At 37.6% G+C, this 23,127-nt stretch overlaps 1 protein-coding gene across 3 annotated transcripts in view; it reads right to left on the minus strand.

Annotated features, from left to right (window-relative positions):
• The window catches only part of CSMD3 (CUB and Sushi multiple domains 3), a 1,469,470-nt gene that overhangs the window by 102,667 nt on the left and 1,343,676 nt on the right, over positions 1-23,127 (minus strand). For all 3 annotated transcript variants that reach the window (XM_070382828.1, XM_005887888.2, XM_005887887.2), the window contains 2 exons: positions 3,626-3,706; positions 2,564-2,677 (listed from right to left, as the gene is read on the minus strand). In XM_070382828.1, coding sequence (XP_070238929.1) covers positions 2,564-2,677; positions 3,626-3,706 — 195 coding nt within the window. The remainder of the gene's footprint in view (positions 1-2,563; positions 2,678-3,625; positions 3,707-23,127) is intronic.

The raw sequence follows: 23,127 nt of genomic DNA on the forward strand, positions 1-23,127 counted from the left end.
TTTTATGGCTATAATTTCTTTGCTTTTTAAACTTTCTTCTTAGGCTATTGTTATAGAAAAGCAAGTGTATGTCTTAATGGTCCCAATGTTTTCGACTGAACAAATATTCCATATTACATTTGAAAAACTGAGACAATTCAATATAACTTACTGTAAATACTAAAATTAACCTATTCTCATACTAACCAATATAAAGCAAGAATATACTGTTAAGCACTTTCTGTGTATTATATCACTGATTTGCCACCACAACTTTAAGAAGTGTATACAATTTTTCCCCTTTATACATGTTTTAGTTTCTAAGTCCTGTCTGACTCTGCAACCCCATGGACTCTAGCCCACCAAGATCTTCCATCCATGCAATTTTCCAGGCAAGAATACTGGAATGGGTTCCATTTCCTTCTCTACGGGAACTTCCCAACCCAGGAATCAAACCTATGCCTCATGCGTTGGCAGGTGGATTCTTTATTGTTGAGCCACCAGGGCAGCCTTAATCACTTATTATATTCCATTTATATTAAACCCTTTGAAGAACATCATATTTAGAAATGCTTTCCATGTTTTAAGTGTGATATAAAGAACTAAAGAGGATCCAGGGAGGAATAACAAAAGTGATGTAGCCTCTTTTATGAGAAGTGAAAAAAGTAAAATAATTTAAAATAAATTAATAAAAACAGTATAGATTAGTTACAACAGATTCCAAACGAATGGCAATTGTTTAGCAGGACTGTGAATTAATTCAACTGAAGAAAAAAAAAAATTTTTTTTTTGCCATACTGTGTGGCAGGATCTCATTTCCCCAGATCAAACCTCTTCCCCGTGCACTGGGAACATGGAATCTTAGCCACTGGACCCAGGAAGTCCCTAAACAAATATTTAAAATCAGATTTTTTTTTGCCTAAGTGTTAGGTCAATTAATTAATATAGTAACTCTGTCTAAACTCATTCTGAGGGATAATTAACTTTAGCTAGTACCCATAGTGTTATTATGAAACAAACATAGATTGTCTCCTTTTTTGTATTCTCCACAGTAGATTAAATAGGAGGAGACACACTTACTACAGGAAATTCTGATTTTAGAAATAAGATATTGAAAGTCTTGAGATATGAGGGACTCAAATAACCAGGTTAACAAAATTGTTTTTTAATTAAAAATAATGCTGAATTTGGATCTAGATATAAATAAGAAGTATTTCTAAGAGCTCACAATTAAGTTATATATTGGGTCAAGGAAGAAATCTTGATATATAATTGCTTGTTCATTCAGGAATATAGATAATAGACTTCAGAATTAACAACCAACCCTAAGATGGCCTACAAAATCATTGATTAAGATCAAGGGAAATTCTTATACTGGTGCTGGTTATACCTCCAAACTCATCTTTTCTTTCTTAATGCTTTAAAAGCCCCTATCTTCTAAGGACTCCATAAAGGTAGAAAAATCAAACATTTCTTCCTACTGATAGCATGTTCGAAATAATAAACAGAATTTTAATTTTATCATTATAAGAGTTAAGATACTGCATGGAAAATTGATTTTTATTTCTCAGGAATAAACCGTAGTGAAGGAAGCAATTCAATAAAATCTGGGGAGGGATAATCAAAATCAATTTTACTCAAATTAACCAATGTTTATAATTAATTACTATGTAAAAGAAAGAAAGAAAGAGAAGTCACTCAGTCATGTCTGACTCTTTGCTACCCCATGGACTGTAGCCTGACTGGCTCTTCCATCCATAGGATTTTCCAGGCAAGAGGTTGTCAGGTGTATTAGGCACTATTATGGCCCTAGGAGCTACACAAGTTAATAATACATGATTCCCAAACATCAAAATCCCAATACATCATTCAAGAGCCATAACGGTCTTGTCCTTGTAACACTGAATTCCTTGAAGTCTGCATCTCACCATCTTTCATTTTTGTGTCTTTGCATATACCTGTTTCTTGGCTAACTCTTTTGCTAGCTCAGTTCTACCAAAGTAAGTATCACTGGTTATTCAGACCCAGGACTAAGGGAATAATGCCTCCATCAAGCTTTCCCTCTCATATAAACAGTTTAAAATTATATGATTCTACCTTACCACTGTATGCTACAGCTTATATGGCTGTCATATTCCTTACACTATTTTGCTTTCATAGAAGGGACTATTTACAACTTTTCTTTTGTTTATTCCCTTAGATCTTCATTCTTCATATGTGCTCAATAAAGTTTAACGATTCTAGTGGTTAGAACAGAAGCTACTTGCAATCCACACTGGAACCTTTATTTAAAGTGGTTTCTCTTGCTTTCTATCTCCACTTCCAAACCTCACAGCAAAAGTAATTTAAATAAGTTGAACTGACCATGGGATAAACTAGAAAAATTAAACCTCGGATGAATAAACAATGTTTAGTTAAATCTGATAAATAATGGAATGAAAAACACCATATACGAGTAGTATAATTTTTAAATTACTTTCAGTTAAATATAATAATTATATAAAATAGAGTTTTCTCAATTTTGTTAGTACTGAATTAAACATAAAACAAATACTTAGAAATAAATAATCATAAGAATTGGTACCTTGACAAACGGGAGGTGCTCCATCCATCTGGAGTCGTTCTCCTAATCTGCAGGTCAGAATTGCATTACCAACCAAAGTAAATCCTGGAAGACACTGATATCTAATAATATCACCTATTGAAAAAACAGGCAGAAAGGGCTTCATTAAGCACCAAGGTAATGGTTAAAATAAACAGATGGTTCAGTTATAAAATTTGAATATTTTTTCTTTCAGTTATTTTCAATCAGTATAAAAATTCTATTAGCTGTAAGCAGCAATGATATTCAGAATATTAAATTAATAGTAAGTCATGAGCACTGACCAATTGGAACTGAAGCCAAGAATAAATACCAGTAAAACTGGTACTGGGGCAATCTGATTATATATAAGCAATAGTAGTAAGGAAATAATTTTGTTGGTATGGGTAAGATAGTCATTAAAAGTATATCAAGCAGTTTAAAAGGATTACTAGTTACTGCTATCAAGATTAGTTTCACATTGGTCATTGATATTTTCTTACATTTCTCAACCAAAATTAATATTAATAGATAATAATGATGAAATTTATTATGTTACATTAAGATGCATTATTTTCTTACATAATTTTTCAAGCTATGAGATATTATTGAGGTTAAATTTCCAGTCAGTGTTAAAAGGACTTTATTTATGATCACATGGAATATAATGAGTTGTTTTCAAGGATATGGAAATCAAATATGTCATCTAATACACCCTGCATATCATTTATTATACATATCAAGTTTATGCCTGAATTTGAAGAACAATAGTTAAGACTACAGTGTTGGAAGGTAGCAAAATAATAACTACCAGAATAGTTATATGGCTCAGATTCCTGTACTGTTTTCTAACTGTACATCCTAAAAATACAGAATTCTTTTTTCTTACCTAACAATACCTTGCCTCTTTTCACTGTTTTCCATTCTTACAAATTCTAAACAATCCCCATCAATCCAGGGAAAGAAGGTTTAAGACAGGCTGCTACTATTCTTTATTTTTATTGATTTTAAGCAAAACCTTTGTTAACAGTATGCTTTCTTTGAAAGTAATTTAAGACACTTTACCTATTTCAAATTCATCATCTTCTGTCAAAATTTCAGCATTGGGTACGGGTGGTGGAGGTTGACACACTCTTAGTTGATAGGCTGTAAAAATAGATAATGCTTATTCTTTCTCTGTACAGCTATATATATATTCACATATGTGAAAAAAAAAAAAAACAAAATTACAAAGGGCTTATTTATAAGAATAAAAATAAATGGTAGAATTTATCAAGTTTTAACCATTTATTTTAAAAAATGCTACAATATTAAGGGGGAATTAATCATTCCTTATGGAGTGGGGAAAGGCTACCTGGAGAAGAGAAAGATTACCCACTCCAGTATTCTTGCCTGGAGAATGCCCATGGACAGAGGAGCTTGGTGAACTTCAGTACGTGGGGTTGCAGAGAGTTGGACATAAATGAGTGACAGAGAACAATCATTCCTTAAATAGTTTTCTATACTAACCCTTCTTATTTCTTACCCTTATTTTAGTCCTTCTGAGTATGTACTTCCATTTTGGTGTGATCACTGTTTGGAATTACATACACATGTTAGTTTATGCGTTAATACCAATCTTTCCAAGGTTCATCACCAAATTCCCTGTATCTAGGAAAGTGCCTAGCATTTAGTCATAATTGAAAACAAGTACTCAATGGGTACTCCATTCCAAGAAATATTATAAACATCTTATTTATATTAACTCTACTAAAACGGAGAAGGCAATGGCAACCCACTCCAGTACTCTTGCCTGGAAAATCCCATGGACATGGGAGCCTGGGTGGCTGCAGTCCATGGGGTTGCACAGTCAGACACGAGTGAGCAACTTCACTTTCACTTTTCACTTTCATGCACTGGAGAAGGAAATGGCAACCCACTCCAGTGTTCTGGCCTGGAGAATCCCAGGGACAGCGGAGCCAGCCTAGTGGGCTGCCATCTATGGGGTCGCACAGAATCGACACGACTGACGCGACTTAGCAGCAGCAGCAGCAACCCTCACAAAAACTATATTACTTAATTTATGTACCTAATCTATAATTACTCACATTTGAAAAAAGAAAATTGCTAAAAGAATTAAGAATGTGTCCAACTCCTATAGCTACAGAATGTCAGAGAAGGGATTTGAACACAGACAAAGTGGTTCCAGAGCTTCCTTTCACCAAGCTAGATTAGTATGCTTACAAGTTAAGTGCAAGTTCAGTCACTCAGTTGTGACCGATTCTTTGTGACTCCATGGAATGCAGCACGGCAGACGCCCCTGTCCATCACGAATTCCCGGAGTTTATTCAAACTCATGTCCATTGAGTTGGTGATGCCATCCAACCATCTCATCCTCACTTGTCCCCTTCTCCCCATGCCTTCAATCATTACCAGCACGAGGGTCTTTTCAACTGAGTCAGTTCTTCTCATCAATTAGCCAGAGTGTTGAAGTTTCAGCTTTAGCATCAGTCCTTCCAATGAATATTCAGGACTGATTTCCCTTAGGATATATTGGTTGGATTTCCTCACAGTCCAAGGGACTCTCAAGAATCTTCTCCAACAACACAGTTCAAAAGCATCAATTCTTTGGTGCTCCGCCTTCTTTATAATCCAAGTCTCACATCCATACATAACCACTGGAAAAACCATAGCTTTATGGCAAAGTAATGTTTCTACTTTTTAATATGCTGTCTAGGTTGGTCATAACTTTCCGTCAAATGAGCAAGCGTCTTAATTTCATGGCTACGATCATGATCTGCAGCAATTCTGGAGACACCAAAAATAAAGTCAGCCACTGTTTCCATTGTTTTCCCATCTATTTGCCATGAAAATATGGGACCAGATGCCATGACTTAGTTTTCTGAATGTTGAGTTTTAAGCCAACTTTTCCATTCTCCTCTTTCACTTTCATCAAGAGGCTCTTTAGTTCTTCACTTTCTGCCATAAGGGTGGTATCATCTGCATCAGTTCAGTTCAGTTCAGTCGCTCAGTCATGTCCAACTCTTTGCGACCCCATGAATCACAGCACGCCAGGCCTCCCTGTCCATCACCAACTCCTGGAGTTCACCCAGACTCACATACATCGAGTCAGTGATGCCATCCAGCCATCTCATCCTCTGTCGTCCCCTTCTCCTCCTGCCTCCAATCCCTCCCAGCATCAGAGTCTTTTCCAATGAGTCAACTCTTCACATGAGGTGGCCAAAGTACTGGAGTTTCAGCTTTAGCATCATTCCTTCCAAAGAAATCCCAGGGCTGATCTCCTTCAGAATGGACTGGTTGGATCTCCTTGCAGTCCAAGGGACTCTCAAGAGTCTTCTCCAACACCACAGTTCAAAAGCATCAGTTCTTCAGTGCTCAGCCTTCTTCACAGTCCAACTCTCACATCCATACATGACCACAGGAAAAACCATAGCCTTGACTAGACGAACCTTTGTTGGCAAAGTATAGGCTCTGCTTTTGAAAATGCTATCTAGGTTGGTCATAACTTTCCTTCCAAGGAGTAAGTGTCTTTTAATTTCATGGCTGCAGTCACCATCTGCAGTGATTTTGGAGCCCAGAAAAATAAAGTCTGACACTGTTTCCACTGTTTCCCCATCTATTTCCCATGGGACCGGATGCTATGATCTTAGTTTTCGGAATGTTGAGCTTTAAGCTAACTTTTTCACTCTCCACTTTCACTTTCATCAAGAGGCTTTTTAGTTCCTCTTCACTTTCTGCCATAAGGGTGGTGTCATCTGCATATCTGAGGTTATTGATACTTCTCCCAGCAATCTTGATTCCAGCTTGTGTTTCTTCCAGTCCAGCATTTCTCATGATGTACTCTGCATATAAGTTAAATAAACAGGGTGACAATATACAGCCTTGATGTACTCCTTTTCCTATTTGGAACCAGTCTATTGTTCCATGTCCAGTTCTAACTGTTGCTTCCTGACCTGCATACAAATTTCTCAAGAGGCAGATCAGGTGGTCTGGTATTTCCATCTCTTTCAGAATTTTCCACAGTTTATTGTGATCCACAGAGTCAAAGGCTTTGGCATAGTCAATAAAGCAGAAAGAGATGTTTTTCTGGAACTCTCTTGCTTTTTCCATGATCCAGCAGATGTTGGCAATTTGATCTCTGGTTCCTCTGCCTTTTCTAAAACCAGCTTGAACATCAGAAAGTTCACGGTTCACATATTGCTGAAGCCTGGCTTGGAGAATTTTGAGCATTACTTTACTAGCGTGTGAGATGAGTGCAATTGTGCGGTAGTTTGAGCTTTTTTTGGCATTGACGTTCTTTGGGATTGGAATGAAAACTGCATATATGAGGTTACTGATATTTCTCCCGGCAATCTTGATTCCAGCTTGTGCTTCATCCAGCCCAGCGTGTCTCATGATGTACTCTGCATATAAGTTAAATAAGCAAGGTGACAATATACATACTTGAGGTACCCCTTTTTTTGTTTGGAAACAGTCTGTTTCTCCATGACCAGTTCTAACTGTTGCTTCCTGATCTGCATACAGGTTTCTTAAGAGGCAGGTCAGGTGGTCTGGTATTCCCATCTCTTTCAGAATTTTCCACAGTTTGTTGTGATCCACACAGTCAAAGGCTTTGGCATAGTCAATAAAGCAGAAATAGATGTTTTTCTGGAACTCTCTTGCTTTTCTGATAATCCAACAAATGTTGGCAATTTGATCTCTGGTTGCTCTGCTGTTTTTAAATCCAGTTTGAATATCTGGAAATTCATGGTTCACATATTGTTGGAGCCTGGCTTGGAGAATTTTGAGCTTTACTTTACTAGCGTGTGAGATGAGGGCAATTATGCAGTGTTTTGAGCAATCTTTGGCATTGCCTTTCTTTGGGACTGGAGTGGAAACTGACCTTTTCCTTCCTGTGGCCACTGCTGAGTTTTCCAAATATGCTGGCCTACTGAGTGCACCACTTTCACAGAATCATCTTTTAGGATTTGAAATAGCTCAACTGGAATTCCATCACCTCCACTAGCTTTGTTTGTAGTGATGCTTCCTAAGGTTCACTTGACTTCACATTCCAGGATGTCTGGCTCTAGGTGATGATCACACCATCGTGGTTATCTGTGTCATGAAGATTTTTTATGTACGGTTCTTCTGTGTATTCTTGCCACCTCTTGTTAATATCTTCTGCTTCTGTTAGGTCCATACCATTTCTGTCCTTTATTGTGCCCATCTTTGTATGAAATATTCCTTTGGCATCTCTAATTTTCTTGAAGAGATTCTAGTCTTTCCCATTTTATTTTTTTCCCCTCTGTTTCTTTGCCTTGATCACTGAGGATGGCTTTTTTTATCTCTCATTGCTATTCTTTGGAACTCTGCATTCAAATGGGTATATCTTTCCTTTTTGCCTTTGCCTTTAGCTTCTCTTCTTTTCTCAATTATTTTTAAGACCTCCTCAGACAACCATTTTTCCTTTTTGCATTTCTTTTCCTTGGGGATGTCTTGATCCCTGCCTCCCATACAATGTCATGAACCTCCATCCACAGTTCTGTAGGCACTATATACTCTGTATATAAGTTAAATAAGCAAGGTAACAATATACAGCCTTGACGTACGTTAGATCAGCAGATCTAATCCCTTGAATCTATTTGTCACCTCCATGTATAATTGTAAGAGATTTGATTTAGGTCATACCTGCATGGTCTTGGTTTTTCCTACTTTCTTCAATTTAAGTCAGAATTTGCCAATAAAGAGTTCATGATCTGAGGCACAGTCAGCTCCATGTCTTGTTTTTGCTGACTTTCTAGAGGTTCTCCATCTTCGGCTACAAAGAATATAATCAATCTGATTTCGGTGTTGACCATCTGGTGATGTCCATGTGTACAGTCTTCTCTTGTGTTGCTGCAAGAGGCTGTTTGCTATGACCAGTGCATTCTCTTGGCGAAACTATATTAGCCTTTGCCCTGCTTCATTCTGTACTCCAAGGCCAAGTTTGCCTGTTACTCCAGGTGTTTCTTGACTTCCTACTTTTGCATTCCAGTCCCTTATAATGGAAAGGACATATTTTTGGGGTGTTAATTCTAGAAGGTCTTGTTGGTCTTCATAGAACTGTTCAACTTCAGATTCTTTTGCATTACTGACTGGGGGCAGAAACTTGGATTACTGTCATATTGAATGGTTTGACTTGGAAACTAACAGAGATCTTTCTGTCTTTTTTGAGATTGCATCCAAGTACTGAATTTTGGACTCTTTTGTTGCCAATGATGGCTACTCCATTTCTTCTAAGGGATTCTTGCCCACACTAGTAGATACAATGGTCATCTGAGTTAAATTCACCCATTCCAGTCCATTTTAGTTCGCTGATTCCTAAAATGTTGAAATTCACTCTTGCCATCTCCTGTTTGACCACTTCCAATTTGACTTGATTCATGGACCTAACATTCCAGGTTCCTATGCAATATTGCTCTTTACAGCTTTGGACTGTACTTCCATTACCAGTCGCATCTGCAACTGGATGTTGTTTCTGCTTTGGTTCCATCTCTTCCTTCTTTCTGGAGTTCTACACTAATCTTTAGTAGCATCTTTGGCATCTACCGACCTGGGGAGTTCATCTTTCAGTGTCATATCTTTTCATACTGTTCATGGAGTTCTCAAGGCAAGAATACTGAAGTGGTTTGCCATTCCCTTCTCCAGTGGACCACATTTTGTCAGAACTCTCCACCATGACCTGTCTGTCTTGGGTGGCCCTACAGGGCATGGCTCATAGTTTCACTGAGTTAGACAAGGCTGTGGTTCATGTGATAAGATTGGTTAGTTTTCTGTGACTGTGGTTTTCAGTCTGCTGCCCTCTGATGGAGAAGGATAAGAGCTTCCTGATGGGAAAGACTGACTGAGGGGAAACTGGGTCTTGTTCTGAAGGGCAGGGCCATGCTTAGTAAATCTTTAGACCAATTTCCTGTTGATGGGTGGGGCTGTGGTCCCTCCCTGTTATTTATCTGCCGCTAAACTATGGTGGAGGTGATAAAGATAATGGTGACCTCCTTCCAAAGGTCCCATGCACACACTGCTACAGTCGGTGCCCCCAACCCTGTAGCAGGTCACTGCCACCTATGCTTCTGCCAGAGACTCCTGGACACTCACGGGCAAGTTAAATCTTATATTTCTAATTTTCTACATCATTTGAACCAGTCATCCCATTATATTAGGTTCCTATTTGAAATAAGTTAAAAGCCATTGAAAAAAAGTTCTATATGAATCTAAGTATCACGACTACTGGCCCCTGATGATATCTCTATCATAATCTATTTCCTTGATTAGAGACCATTTTTCACTAGTTGCTTTCAAAAAATGTAATATGCTATGATCAATTCAAGAAACACATTTTCTGTTATTAAAACATTTAAAGAAAAATGTATTTTATATGCTTAATTTTATTACTTAAACTTAGGAGTTATTTTGGAATTCCCAGGTGGCTCAGGGCAAAGAATCCACCTGCAATGCATGAGTCGTGGGTTCAACCCCTGGGTCAGGAAGAGCTACTGGAGGAGGAAATGGCAAGCCACTCTAGTACTCTTGCCAGGAAAAATCCTATGAATATGGGAGCCTGGTGTTCCTGACAGTCCATGAGGTGACAAAGTCTCAGATGTGAATGAGCACATTTTCCAGTTCCAAGTTCTTGATATACCTCAATGTGAATATAAAAATTATGACGTTTAAAAGACACAGTAACTTGTCCAAGATCACACAACTAGCACAGGGTTTATCCAGAACTCCAGCTTATGTCCTCTAACTTCAAAGCCTATATCTTCAATATCAGCCCTATTGTGAGAGTATTATGAGGATTGTGAGGAACATCAACTAGACCAGTTAAGGAAAACTCTAATAAAAAGAGACGAAATGAGATAAATTTTAAAGGATGAGTGAGATCCTTTCACCTCCAGTGCTGAAGGGTAATGGTGGGCAGAAGAACATTCCAAAAGGTAGAGGAAACATTGGTAAAAATTACAATTATCAAGGTAAAAGGTAGTTTTGAGAAATGCCAGAGAGGTAAGAGAAAGGAGAGCAGAAGATACAGAGAGCCCAGGGGGATGTAATGCTTATGAGACTGCTTCAGAGGACAGTATTTTATCTATTAATATCTTACTTGAGAAAGAGATCCATCAGAAGTTAGAGAAGTGTAGAGATACCCATAAGTGTATTTTACTTTTGTTTGCCTATAAAGTTTTTTTTTTTTAAACTTCAAGCTAATCTTTTTGAGTTTTGCCAGTAGTCATGTATGGATGTGAGAGTCAGATTACAAAGAAAGCTGAGTGCCTGAGAACTGATGCTTTTGAATTATGGTGTTGGAGAAGACTCTTGAGAGTCCCTTGGACTGCAGGAGATCCAACCAGTCAGTCCTAAAGGAAATCAGTCCTTAACATTCATTGGAAGGACTGATGTTGAAGCTGAAACTCCAATACTTTGTCCACCTGATGCAAAGAGCTGACTCATTTGAAAAAACCCTGATGCTGGGAAAGATTGAAGGTGGGAGGAGAAGGAGACAGCAGAGGATGAGATGGTTGGATGGCATCACTGACTCAGTGGACATGAATTTGGGTAAACTCTGGGAGTTGGTGATGGACAGGGATGCCTGGAGTGCTGCAGTCCATGGGGTCGCAAAGAGTCGTACACGACTGAGCGACTGAACTGAACTTAATCTTCTTGAGGCAGGAGGCAGATGGGCCCCTCCAGGGTAAAGTAATCGGAGATTCATTCTCTATGGACCAAAACTCCAAGAGGAGAATAGCAGGACAATTAAGAGAGGAGGTTGGGCCCTGCACAGAATATATATTTCTTATTTCAAAGTCAGGTCTCCCTGATCACACATGCACAGAAAATCTCCTTGGAGGTCAAAGGATGCTAACTAATGCCAGGCTACCTACAAGCCTCTTTAGTAGAATCTATTTTGACTAAGAGATGAATGTGCACACATGAAGGACCCTGAGATATACCAAATATGGACTGTGACTGGCCAAATGAAAATGACTGGCTAAAGGAAACCCAGAAGAAATACACCATAAAAAGTAATTCAAACTGCTACAAGGGGGAGACTTGGGGATTCTCCCTCTGAGTCTGCCCATGTGCCTCTATCCACTGTACTCTTTAGTATTTACTCTTCAGGTCTACTGTTCTCTTTTTCCTCTTAATAAATACTTTCCTTAGTTCACTACTTTCCTTCTTTGTGGAAATTCTCTGCAAAGCTGAAGGGCCAGGGCCTTTGTCACTGACCACTGGACTAGTGGCTAGGATCTCATGCTTCTACCACCTCAACGTGCACCCAGTCTGTGACTGGGAACCCAAACCCCCTCCAAGTTGTAGTGAAGAGGAAAAGTTTAAGTTTTACATAACCTCCTACTTGTTTTGCCTCTGTAACTCAGCTTGCTCCTTGCAAGCTGACCTGGATCATGACGGTCACAAAGTCTCAGAAAGTGAGGACTTACAATACTAGGAACTGGTATTGTATTGAACTTATCTCACTCACCTTTGTGCTATTCTTTGCAATTGCCCAGCCCCTGCAAACCTGTTTAATCATGCCTGTGTAAAGGTCAGGCATCCCCCTCCCAATCTTGACTGCTGTTCCCACACCCGCAAAACCCCTTAATTTAAACCAGCCTATGATCTGCCTCTTGAGAAATCTGTACGCAGGTCAGGAAGCAACAGTTAGAACTGGACATGGAACAATAGACTGGTTCCAAATAGGAAAAGGAGTACATCAAGGCTGTATATTGTCACCCTGTTTATTTAACTTATATGCAGAGTACATCATGAGAAATGCTGGACTGGAAGAAACACAAGCTGGAATCAAGATTGCCGGGAGAAATATCAATAACCTCAGATATGCAGATGACACCACCCTTATGGCAGAAAGTGAAGAGGAACTCAAAAGCCTCTTGATGAAAGTGAAAGTGGAGAGTGAAAAAGTTGGCTTAAAGCTCAACATTCCGAAAACTAAGATCATAGCATCCGGTCCCATCACTTAATGGGAAATAGATGGGGAAACAGTGGAAACAGTGTCAGACTTTATTTTTCTGGGCTCCAAAATCACTACAGATGGTGACTGCAGCCATGAAATTAAAAGATGCTTACTCCTTGGAAGGAAAGTTTTGACCAACCTAGATAGCATATGCAAAAGCAGAGACATTACTTTGCCAACAAAGGTTCATCTAGTCAAGGCTATGGTTTTTCCTGTGGTCATGTATGGATGTGAGAGTTGGACTGTGAAGAAGGCTGAGTACTGAAGAATTGATGCTTTTGAACTGTGGTGTTGGAGAAGACTCTTGAGAGTCCCTTGGACTGCAAGGAGATCCAACCAGTCCATTCTGAAGGAGATCAGCCCTGGGATTTCTTTGGAAGGAATGATGCTAAAGCTGAAACTCCAGTACTTTGGCCACCTCATGCGAAGAGTTGACTCATTGGACAAGACTCTGATGCTGGGAGGGATTGGAGGCAGGAGGAGAAGGGGACGACAGAGGATGAGATGGCTGGATGGCATCACTGACTCGATGGACGTGAGTCTGAGTGAACTCCAGGAGTTGGTGATGGACAGGGAGGCCTGGCGTGCTGTGATTCATGGGGTCGCAAAGAGTCGGACACGACTGAGCAACTGATCTGATCTGATTAGCAGCTAGTGTTGCCCACTATATTCTGTCTATAAAAACTCTGTAACCCCTTCGTTTGAGGCTCACAGCTTGGAGTGTTAACTCTTCTGGGCCTGCCAGCATAATAAACCTGAGTTCTCCAATTCTCCCAGTGTGGTGTTTGGTTTCTCAATTACTGGTTTCTGCAACAGTAGCAAGCTGAGCCCACCTGAGATCATTCTAAGCTCTTCACTGCCCACTTCCCCTTACCCTTTGTTCTTTTTTTTCTAATCACAGAAGTCTATTTTGTGGTACATGCAATCATGAGTTGTTTTAACATTTATTATTTTCCATTTATTAGTTTACTTTTTCATTGATGATGATTCCATCTGGGCTTTAAGATAAGAGGGAGGAGACTGTTCATCTGTCTTTTTCACAATTTAGTAATTAGTGTCTATCATTTTTTTTATGATACAACAAATATTTGCTAAATAATACACAAACATAGGTTTCTTCAGGAAGGAGTCTCGTAACAAATAGTCTTCCCTAAGATGACTCTAACTCTAAAATTTTAAATGGGGATGAAATAGAGTCAATTGTGGGTCAGAGTACTAGAGAATGGGATCTGAACAGTTCCTGCCTGAGATGCTTTTCAGGATTGAACTATGTATTAATAATTCTTTTTATATTGTAGAAGCGAAGGGAATAATAAAAGGAACAACTTTGCATTTGTTTTTCTTTTGACTCTTGAAGACAAAGCACTATAAAACGTTAAGTCAAAAATAGCTGCCAACAACTGTGGTTTCAATCTTCACCTATTTCTACTAGTTTGTTCATTTAAAAAGTTTAAAACCCACCCAGTGTCTTTCCATTCTTGAGGCTGACATCTCAGGGAAGACCCCTGTCATTTTACCGTACCTGTTGTATTGGTTGAAAAATGTCTGCCAAATTTATGTATTTCCTGGAACTGTAGAATATTATTTGAAAATAGGATTATTGTAGATATGAGTTAAATTGAGGTCATATTGAATTAAGGTGGGCCCTTAAACCAGTATGACTACTCTCTTTATAAAAAGCAAAGGGAATGAGATGAAAACACAGGAAAAAAAAAAATTTGTAGTAATGAGGACAGGGATTTAAGTGAATTATCTATAAGCAAAGGAATGTCAAAGATTTCTGGTTAAGGAAAGGGAGGGTCTTTACTAATAACCTTCAGAAAGAGAATGGCCTTCTCCATACATTGGTTTTGTAAGTCTACCCTTCAGAACTATGAAAAAAAAAAAAAAAAAAAGTCTTCTGCTGGTAAAGCCACCCAGTCTGTGGGGTTTTGTTGCTGCAGTCCTAGGAAACTAACACAGGTCTATATTGATAAACTGGCCTACAGGGTGTTCTTGCCTTCTGTGTCTCTGTGGCGCAATCCTTCCTACACACAGGTGAGGTAGTGGAAGGAAATTAAGACAGTATTTATGAGGAATGCACTGCATACGAAGGACTCTGTAAGGTGATTTACCTGAGTTATTTCATTTAATCACCAAAGTACTACATCAAGATATGTGTAAATGTAACAGGAAAGAGCCAATTTTGACTCCGTGCTGAATCTGTTTCTCAGATTTTGACCTTTGCTTTTCATTGCTTTTGTTATTATAATCATACATAATGTCCTGCCTGGGGAACTCTACCCCTCTGCCTGAACGTTAAACAAAAGTGGTTTTGTTCAGCTCACTGGGCAATGATCTGACCCCAGTCCATTTGTGAATGGCTGCAGAAAAGAAAAAAAATAAAACATCCCCTCCTATTTTGCAAGATAAATAGCCTTTTTACTTTACTTCCTTACTTCTTCTCCCTCTCTGTTCTATACAAAAAAATTGGCATCCAGACCCTATAAGAAGGTTTTTTTGGAGACAAGTCTGCCATCTTCTCAATCTTCCAGCTTCCTGAGTAGTCATGATTCCTTGCCTCAATACTTAGTCTCTGGGTTTATTGACTTGTCCTGTGGCAAGCAGAGCAAGCCTGGACTTGGTAATGAGGTAGAAATTATTGGGCAATAAGTGTAGGGTTAGAGTCTTGGTTCTTTTTCTAATTTCACCTTTAATTTCAACTCATTCACTCACAGAAACGTTTTGTTCCATTAGCCTAAAGCCATAATCATTGCTCCAGGTCCTGCATATTCAGAGGAATGCCTTCCTAGTTTGGAGGGTCATAAAACATTCAGACTCAGGACCAGACCATCATTAACTCCTGTCCAGTTTATCAAGGAGAAAAACTCCAGGTAGACCATTAGCTCTTAAACATACATTTAGTCCCTAAATAATGGTCTGGGGTCTTGAGAAAGGATCAAGGGATGGTGACTTAATGTCTGGAGAAACTGAGAAACTGGGAACCATAAGAAAGCCATAAAAATGACAAACTGGACATTGTGACATTTAAACTTATTGGTCTGAAATTACACACATCAGGCCGGAGCCAACCAAACATGAACAGATCAATTCTGATAAAGACATACAGTGTTGCTATTCCTGCCTTTTCAGGCACTTCACCCCCTCTCAGTGTCTAGGCTGAGAGCTTTGTGTCTCTATCCTTTAACATAAACTCTTTGCCTCTGTGAGTGTTTGTGAGTTTGTGGAATTCATTCTTCAGCTTGCGGAACAGAACTCTGTTTCATGTTTCAGTAACATAAATATACTCATGCTGCAAAAAAACAAAACAAAACAACAACAAAAAAAACCTAAATGTAAGAATGGCTAAATTGTCGTCTAGTTCATTAAGGCAAAAGTTGAATCACATTCTGCTTGAAAAATAAGCTACAACTTCTCCCACATTTTACAGACAAATCAACGTGGACTGGAAAATTATTTTGGTTTTGTCATTTCCGTATTATCAATTTAGAGTGGCTTTTCATAGCCAACAGATTATAACCTTACATAATCAAGTTTATAATTTTAATTCTCACCAATCCTTACATCTGTTATATCTCACTCCAATTTTCCCAGGCCCCTTGTATTTGTCAGGTTAACTTCCAACTCTAAATTATTTTTACAACCCTGACAGTGTGGAAATTTTTACCATAATACTTAGCATTTAGTGTTCTACTCTTTTGAGTTGTTGCAGCCTTATTCATTAATGTGTTAGTTTTTATTCCATGTTTAGCTTGTGTGGGGACCATTGTGCACATATTTATATTTCCTATAATGTTCATTCTGTTAATTTATTAAATGAATATCATTGAGGGGGCCCACTATGTGCCAGATACCATAACATCTGTTTGGGGAACACAATATTAAACAAAACAGATGCAATCTCACTATTATAGGTACAAATTGTTGGTGAAATATTAATCAAGTAATCTCATTAAAGACTGGAATTTAATTGAAACTAGATACATGTTCATGTGTGTTGAAGAGTTAGATGTCACAGGGAAGAATAACTCAAGCAGAGGAATCAATAAGTATAAAATCAGCAAAGGCCAAGGCCAGGGTGAGAAGGTATGAGAAAGAGAGGAAAACTGGGTTTAAATCCAACAGACATATACAGGTCATGCTCAGGATATATTTTAATCTGATGCCAATAGGAAGTTTATGAAGAATTTTAAGTCTGAGAGTAAAGAGATTGAAAAACAACAACAAAACTCCAGCTACAGTAGAAAATCAACACAATTGGAAGGGAAGAAATGCCGATACCCAGAGACTAGTAAAAAGTCTATTTTGCCGTGGTTGTTAAATAAACAATAGTTAATTGGTTCTGAAAAAACTCACAAGTATCCCCAAATGACTTGACATTAAATTAAAAGTCTTGATTATGATCTCCAAGTGTCTCTAAGTTTAATTAACTTCAGCCCCACTTATTAGGCAGTATATATATTTTAGCTGCAAATAAAGGTAGTTCCTCTCTTCCATTTAAAACTCAAGGACCCCTGATTCGTTTTATCTACAATGCCATTCTCACCTTATAAAAAATTAAACCACATCTTTCAGTTTTTCAAAATAAACTTTGAAAGATTAAACCTGTCTACAATCTAATCCTTAACTCTAGTCACTTCTATTCCTTATTCAACATAGCTCTGAAATAGTTGATAATGTACTATTTGATAATGTGATGTCTAAACATGTTATATAATTTTACTTTTAAATATTTTGCTTCCTTGAAACCTATTTTCCAATTTCTTCTGTAGATATGTCCTCAGATGACTAGATAGAGACAGCTTCACTGATCATCTGACCTGGAGTAAACCTCTTGCAGTTACTCTGTATCACGTCTCTCTTATTTTCCCTCTGGTGATTTTCATGGTCTGTAATAATTATTTGTTAACTGTCTGTTTTCTTGCATTTTTATATTCTAGAATGTAAACAGCGTGAGAGCAGGGCCCGCTGTTCATCTTATTAACTGCAAATTCCTCAGGGCATAATGCAATACACGATATAGCAATATTTGATAAATACTTGCCAAGTGACTGAATGCTAGACAAATGAAAGAAGGAATAGGGAATGAGTGAAAAATACAGAAGCAATATAGTCTTAGGATACTGAATATGAACTTGATCCCGACTCTCTGGGTTTAAATTCTGTTTTTAATGCTGACAAATTAGGAAGTTGTGGCAAATTACTTAGCCAATAACTCACTTTTATTCATTTGTAAAATAATAATGATAATGGTACTAATTTTATGCCACCTCAACAGACTGGTATAAGATCAAAATGATTATAGATGCAAAGCCCTTGAAGTAGTACCTGGCAAATAGCAAGCACTCTATAAAGGTAAACTCTTATTACATCAGATTGGATTTCCAGATATTTGGTGACCACAAATAAAAAAGAAAATTTGGTAAAATATTAATACTTTCTGTGTTTCTTAAGTTTTACTTTTTAATTGCAGAAGACATTTAACTTGGTGGCAATTACTAAAATAACTATGAGCAAATTTAAGCACATGATCTTGGTTGGTAGGAGCAGGATATAATAAGGTTAAGGTTTGAGATGTGATATATCAGAAGTGTAGTAATTGAAGACAATAATGGGGAATTAGACACTGAAGCTCTGTTTATCTTTCTGAAGATGTTTCTATCATACCAATCAATCTCACGGGAAAACATACATTCTGCAATCTGTGTTGATGAGTAATATTTTGTGTACAAAGCAGCCTGATCTACCATTTATTCTGGAAGCAGACTGACTGTTCAAAATTGGCTCCCTAACTTGCATGCTCTATGACCTCAGGCAAATTGCCTGTGTGCTTCAGTTTTCACACCTACAAAATAAACGTAAAACTAAGATCGAGTTAATATATTGTAAAGTATGTAGAATAGTGCCTGACACATACTATCATTTCAAAGAGCAAGAACATTCCCCATTTTGCAAAAGTTAAAATGAGCATGGCTGCTGTGATAGCAGTTGTGCCCTGAACACATATAATCTCAATCTGATAAGAATTTACACATGACCCCAATGTCATTCAAAGGGCTAGTACCCACGGGATTTTTATAGAACACATCAAATTATTTTCTTTTTTATCTAGTTTAATTTAAATTGAATATACTTTGAAAATGCTGAGTTCTTTGTTTTACATTGATGTGCATTATACTGTAATATAAAGCCCTTGAGTTCAACATCTCATTTTATAGCCATGTGTAAGAATACTTTGCACATGTCTGCGATGTCAAAACTGCTAGCACAACGCTCTGGAAATCATATTCAATAAAATGCTAACTCATAACTAATTAAATTAAGACAAGATCTTATCCTCAATGTATATTGTTGAGTTACTTTGGAAGAAAATAAATGGGTCTAGGATGAATACATCCAATATTGTATACATAAGAATCATAGCTTGTTTGAGGTAGAAATTACCTTGTAAATCAACTATTTTAATCTCTTATTTTTGGAGGAATGGAGAGAGGAAGAGACCTAGAGGAATGAAGTAAGGTAGAAAAGGACACATATCCAGTTATGAGCAGAATTGAAACTTCAAAATTGTGTCTTCAAAATTATAAATAGTACAAGCAGTATCTTAGTCCATGTTTTCTGTGGATTGTTTTATTTAAAAACAGCTTCAAAGTGATGACTATTAATGAAAAAATTGCATAACATAGATATTTACACATTTAAAATAAATATCTGAGCTAAATCTGTGTTTTCTTTTAGATGAATCACTTTATTTGACATGCCATTCCCTTCAAGACACTATTGACTTATTTAACAACTACAAGAGGGCATCTATCCTACATGTCATTATATTTTCAGGATGACCATTGTTTGAATAGTACTTTGTTTTCATTCAACTGTGTATAGATGTGTGGTTACTGGTACACACATTTTACTTCTTAAAATCACTTTTAGGATTTAATTCTGCCAATATATTTGGTTATTTTTAATTTCCTATTTTCTTTGTAATCAAATATCCAACCCAATTCCAGAAAAGAAAGCTGCATTTATCTACTTCAGTTCACTGAGCTATAAAAGGCTTCTTCAAAAAAAGACAAAACAGGACACTGGCAAATTGCCATTCCTTCTCTAAACCAAAAAAGCATAAGACAAGTACACAACCTTTCTGCCAAATAAGGATACAATATTTCTTAAAGAGGAAAAAAAAAATAATGTTTGACATTCCATTATAAACTCTAGGCATTCTCTAACCACTGGTGTACTTCAGTGTTGACCCAGATTAGTTCAAGTTTGATAACCTCATCATTTGGGGAAGATTTGGAGGGGGAAAAACACTGATAATTACATAGTTATATAATTTTCTCAATGTTATGTAAAATAACTTCAAGCAGCTCCACTTGAAAGCAGAGTTATGACTGTTGAAACAAATGCTGAGTTCTAACTAAGAAAAAAAAAAAAATATATATATATATATATTTTTTTTTTTCCCATTTTGGAGAAAGTCTGCTATTCAGTTGATATGAGCCATACAGGTTAAGTTTCAGCAGTGCTTAATAGGTTACAAATATCTCTTTTTTATCTGTTAATATTTTACAATCAATTTGTTTCTCTGCCTATATAATGGCAGAGAAATCAAGAGAAAATGTTCAGTCCTAGATTTAGAGATGAGACAGAGAATAGATCATTAGAAATGAATCAAAAGAAGCTACTTGCTATTTTCCTATAGATGGAAAAACAGAACTATAGTAAACAAAATTTTGGGGAAATATCCTGAATTATCCACAAGATTTTAACAGCTTCTGCATGAAGTGACTTTCCCGTATTCTAGTAGCTAATTGAAAATATCCTACTTTAGTAGAGACCACTTCAGTCTGAGAAGTAATGTGCCAAAGGTCTCTTCTCTACATTGAGTGAGTTGCCTGGCATATTAGTAGCACATCAGGCGTGACAATTTGTTCCTTGTCAGTCTCTATTTCCCTTTTCTGTTCACTACAATAGTTTGGTTTGGTTTTTGGCTATGGAGGAACATGTTTCAGTTATTTAACCATCACTTTAAACTATTCTACATATTGAAAAGAAAAGAAGGAAGAAAATAAGGGAAAGAAAACAAAGCACAGCCCCTGTATGCTGTGGCTTGGAGCTGGCCTGGCTGTAACTTTTAAGGCCATGATTTTCTACTGTTTACTGTAAACAAATTAAGTAACAACTAACATCAGATATGATAGCTCTCTGGCCTTGTTGGAACAAGACAGAAAACAAGACCTTCCATAATCATGTCCGAACATACAAATAACAAAACACAAAACAAAATGAAAACACCAATATGACCAAGATTCCGACAACTCAGCTAGTATGAAAGAATGCTGCTCCCCCTGCCAATCATAGTGTTAGGTGTGCCCCACACCTTTCACCTTCTAGAAGAAAAATTATTAAGATACACAATTACAGAACTGCTCCAATTTTCTGACAGCACCAAATCCAGAGGAAAAACATGATTCTTTAAACTTTTCCAGAATCATCTTACACAGTCCAAATCCTATAAAAAGCCTTTCACTGAAACTCCACAGTTTTTCATAGTGTTATCCTCCTCATTACAGTGAGCCTATGAATTCAAATTGGTTTAACTACAGAAGTGTTCCTGATTGACTTTGGCTGGAGGGAACTGAGATATTGTAGAATTTAAATGCCATCTTATCAATGGGGGTGCACATACAGCAAAATATCAAACTATTCCAAGTAATTTTGACATGCCTTTCAATCATTTAAATAATCACTAAGCAGCAATGTAAGTAAATGGCATTTAAGTAAATGGCATTGTCATGTCATCATTACAGTTTCACCAGTTCTTTTTTTTAGCTTTATATCTATCTATCTAGATATGTATATAATTGTATGATGTGCATATCCCCTATGCTCTCTGGACATCAAACAATGAAACATTTTATAAGCTCAGGGCTCTAGCTATTGAAATATGAAAGGAAGTCAGATCTTTAGATTGTGCAAAGCAATGGGGTCACACAGTTCAAAGCAATGTTGATTTATGTTTTATATAAAATGTGTCCTTGTATATACAGCAGTCTCTTTTAGGATGAGACTTTGTGGAGTTAAATATACTTGTCCTCAAATACAGGATTCATTATAAAGGCAAAATAACCTTAAAAGTTGACCTAAAAGATATTACAGGTCTTTCAAATGCACTTCTTAAAAATAATCTGAAGTTCAGTATATTCAGTTGGCAAAAAATTTTGCTCTGGATTTTCCATAAAGTGTTACAGAAACAAAACCATATGAGTTTTTGGCCAACCCAATATATTAAACCGTTCTTTTACAGAAGCTACACCAATAACAGAAAATAATGAATACTATATACTAGTGAATTGCATTATCCTCACTAGGAAAATCTTCTATAATAATTGAGGTTCCCTAATATCCAACCTATATGCAGGTCAGGAAGCAGCAGTTAGAACTGGACATGGAACAGCAGATTGGTTCCAAATTGGAAAAGGAGTACATCAAGGCTGTATATTGTCACCCTGCTTATTTAACTTCTATGCAGAGTAAATCATAAGAAACGCTGGGCTGGAAGAAGCACAAGCTGGAATCAAGATTGCCAGGAGAAATATCGATAACCTCAGATATGCAGATGATACCACCCTTATGGCAGAAAGTGAAGAGGAACTCAAAAGCCTCTTGATGAAAGTGAAAGAGGAGAGTGAAAAAGTTGGCTTAAAGCTCAACATTCAGAAAACGAAGATCATGGCATCTGGTCCCATCACTTCATGGGAAATAGATGGCAAAACAGTGGAAACAGTGTCAGACTTTATTTTTCTGGGCTCCAAAATCACTACAGATGGTGACTGCAGCCATGAAATTAAAAGATGCTTACTCCTTGGAAGAAAACTTATGACCAACCTAGATGGCATATTGAAAAGCAGAGACATTCCTTTGCCAACAAAGGTCTGTCTAGTCAAGGCAATGGTTTTTCCTGTGGTCATGTATGGATGTGAGAGTTGGACTGTGAAGAAAGCTGAGCGCTTTTGAAAATTGATGCTTTTGAATTGTGGTGTTAGAGAAGACTCTTGAGAGTCCCTTGGACTGCAAGGAGATCCGACCAGTCCATTCTGAAGGAGATCAGCCCTGGGTGTTCTTTGGAAGGAATGATGCTAAAGCTGAAACTCCAATACTTTGGCCAGAGGATGAGATGGCTGGATGGCATCACCGACTCAATGGACGTGAGTTTGAGTGAATTCCATGAGATGGTGATGGACAGGGAGGCCAGGCGTGCTGCAATTCATGGGGTTGCAAAGAGTCGGATACGACTGAGCAACTGAACTGAACTGAATATCCAACCAGTCCATTCTAAAGGAGATAAGCCCTAGGTGTTCTTTGGAAGGACTGATGCTAAAGCTGAAACTCCAGTATTTTGGCCACCTCATGCAAAGAGTTGACTCATTGGAAGAGACTCTGATGCTGGGAGGGATTGGGGGCAGGAGGAGAAGGGGACAACAGAGGATGAGATGGCTGGATGGCATCAATGACTGGATGGAAGTCAATCTGCGTGAACTCCAGGAGTTGGTGATGGACAGGGAGGCCTGGTGTGCTG

Source organism: Bos mutus, chromosome 14 (genome assembly GCF_027580195.1).
Source record: "Bos mutus isolate GX-2022 chromosome 14, NWIPB_WYAK_1.1, whole genome shotgun sequence".
Lineage (NCBI taxonomy): Eukaryota > Metazoa > Chordata > Mammalia > Artiodactyla > Bovidae > Bos > Bos mutus.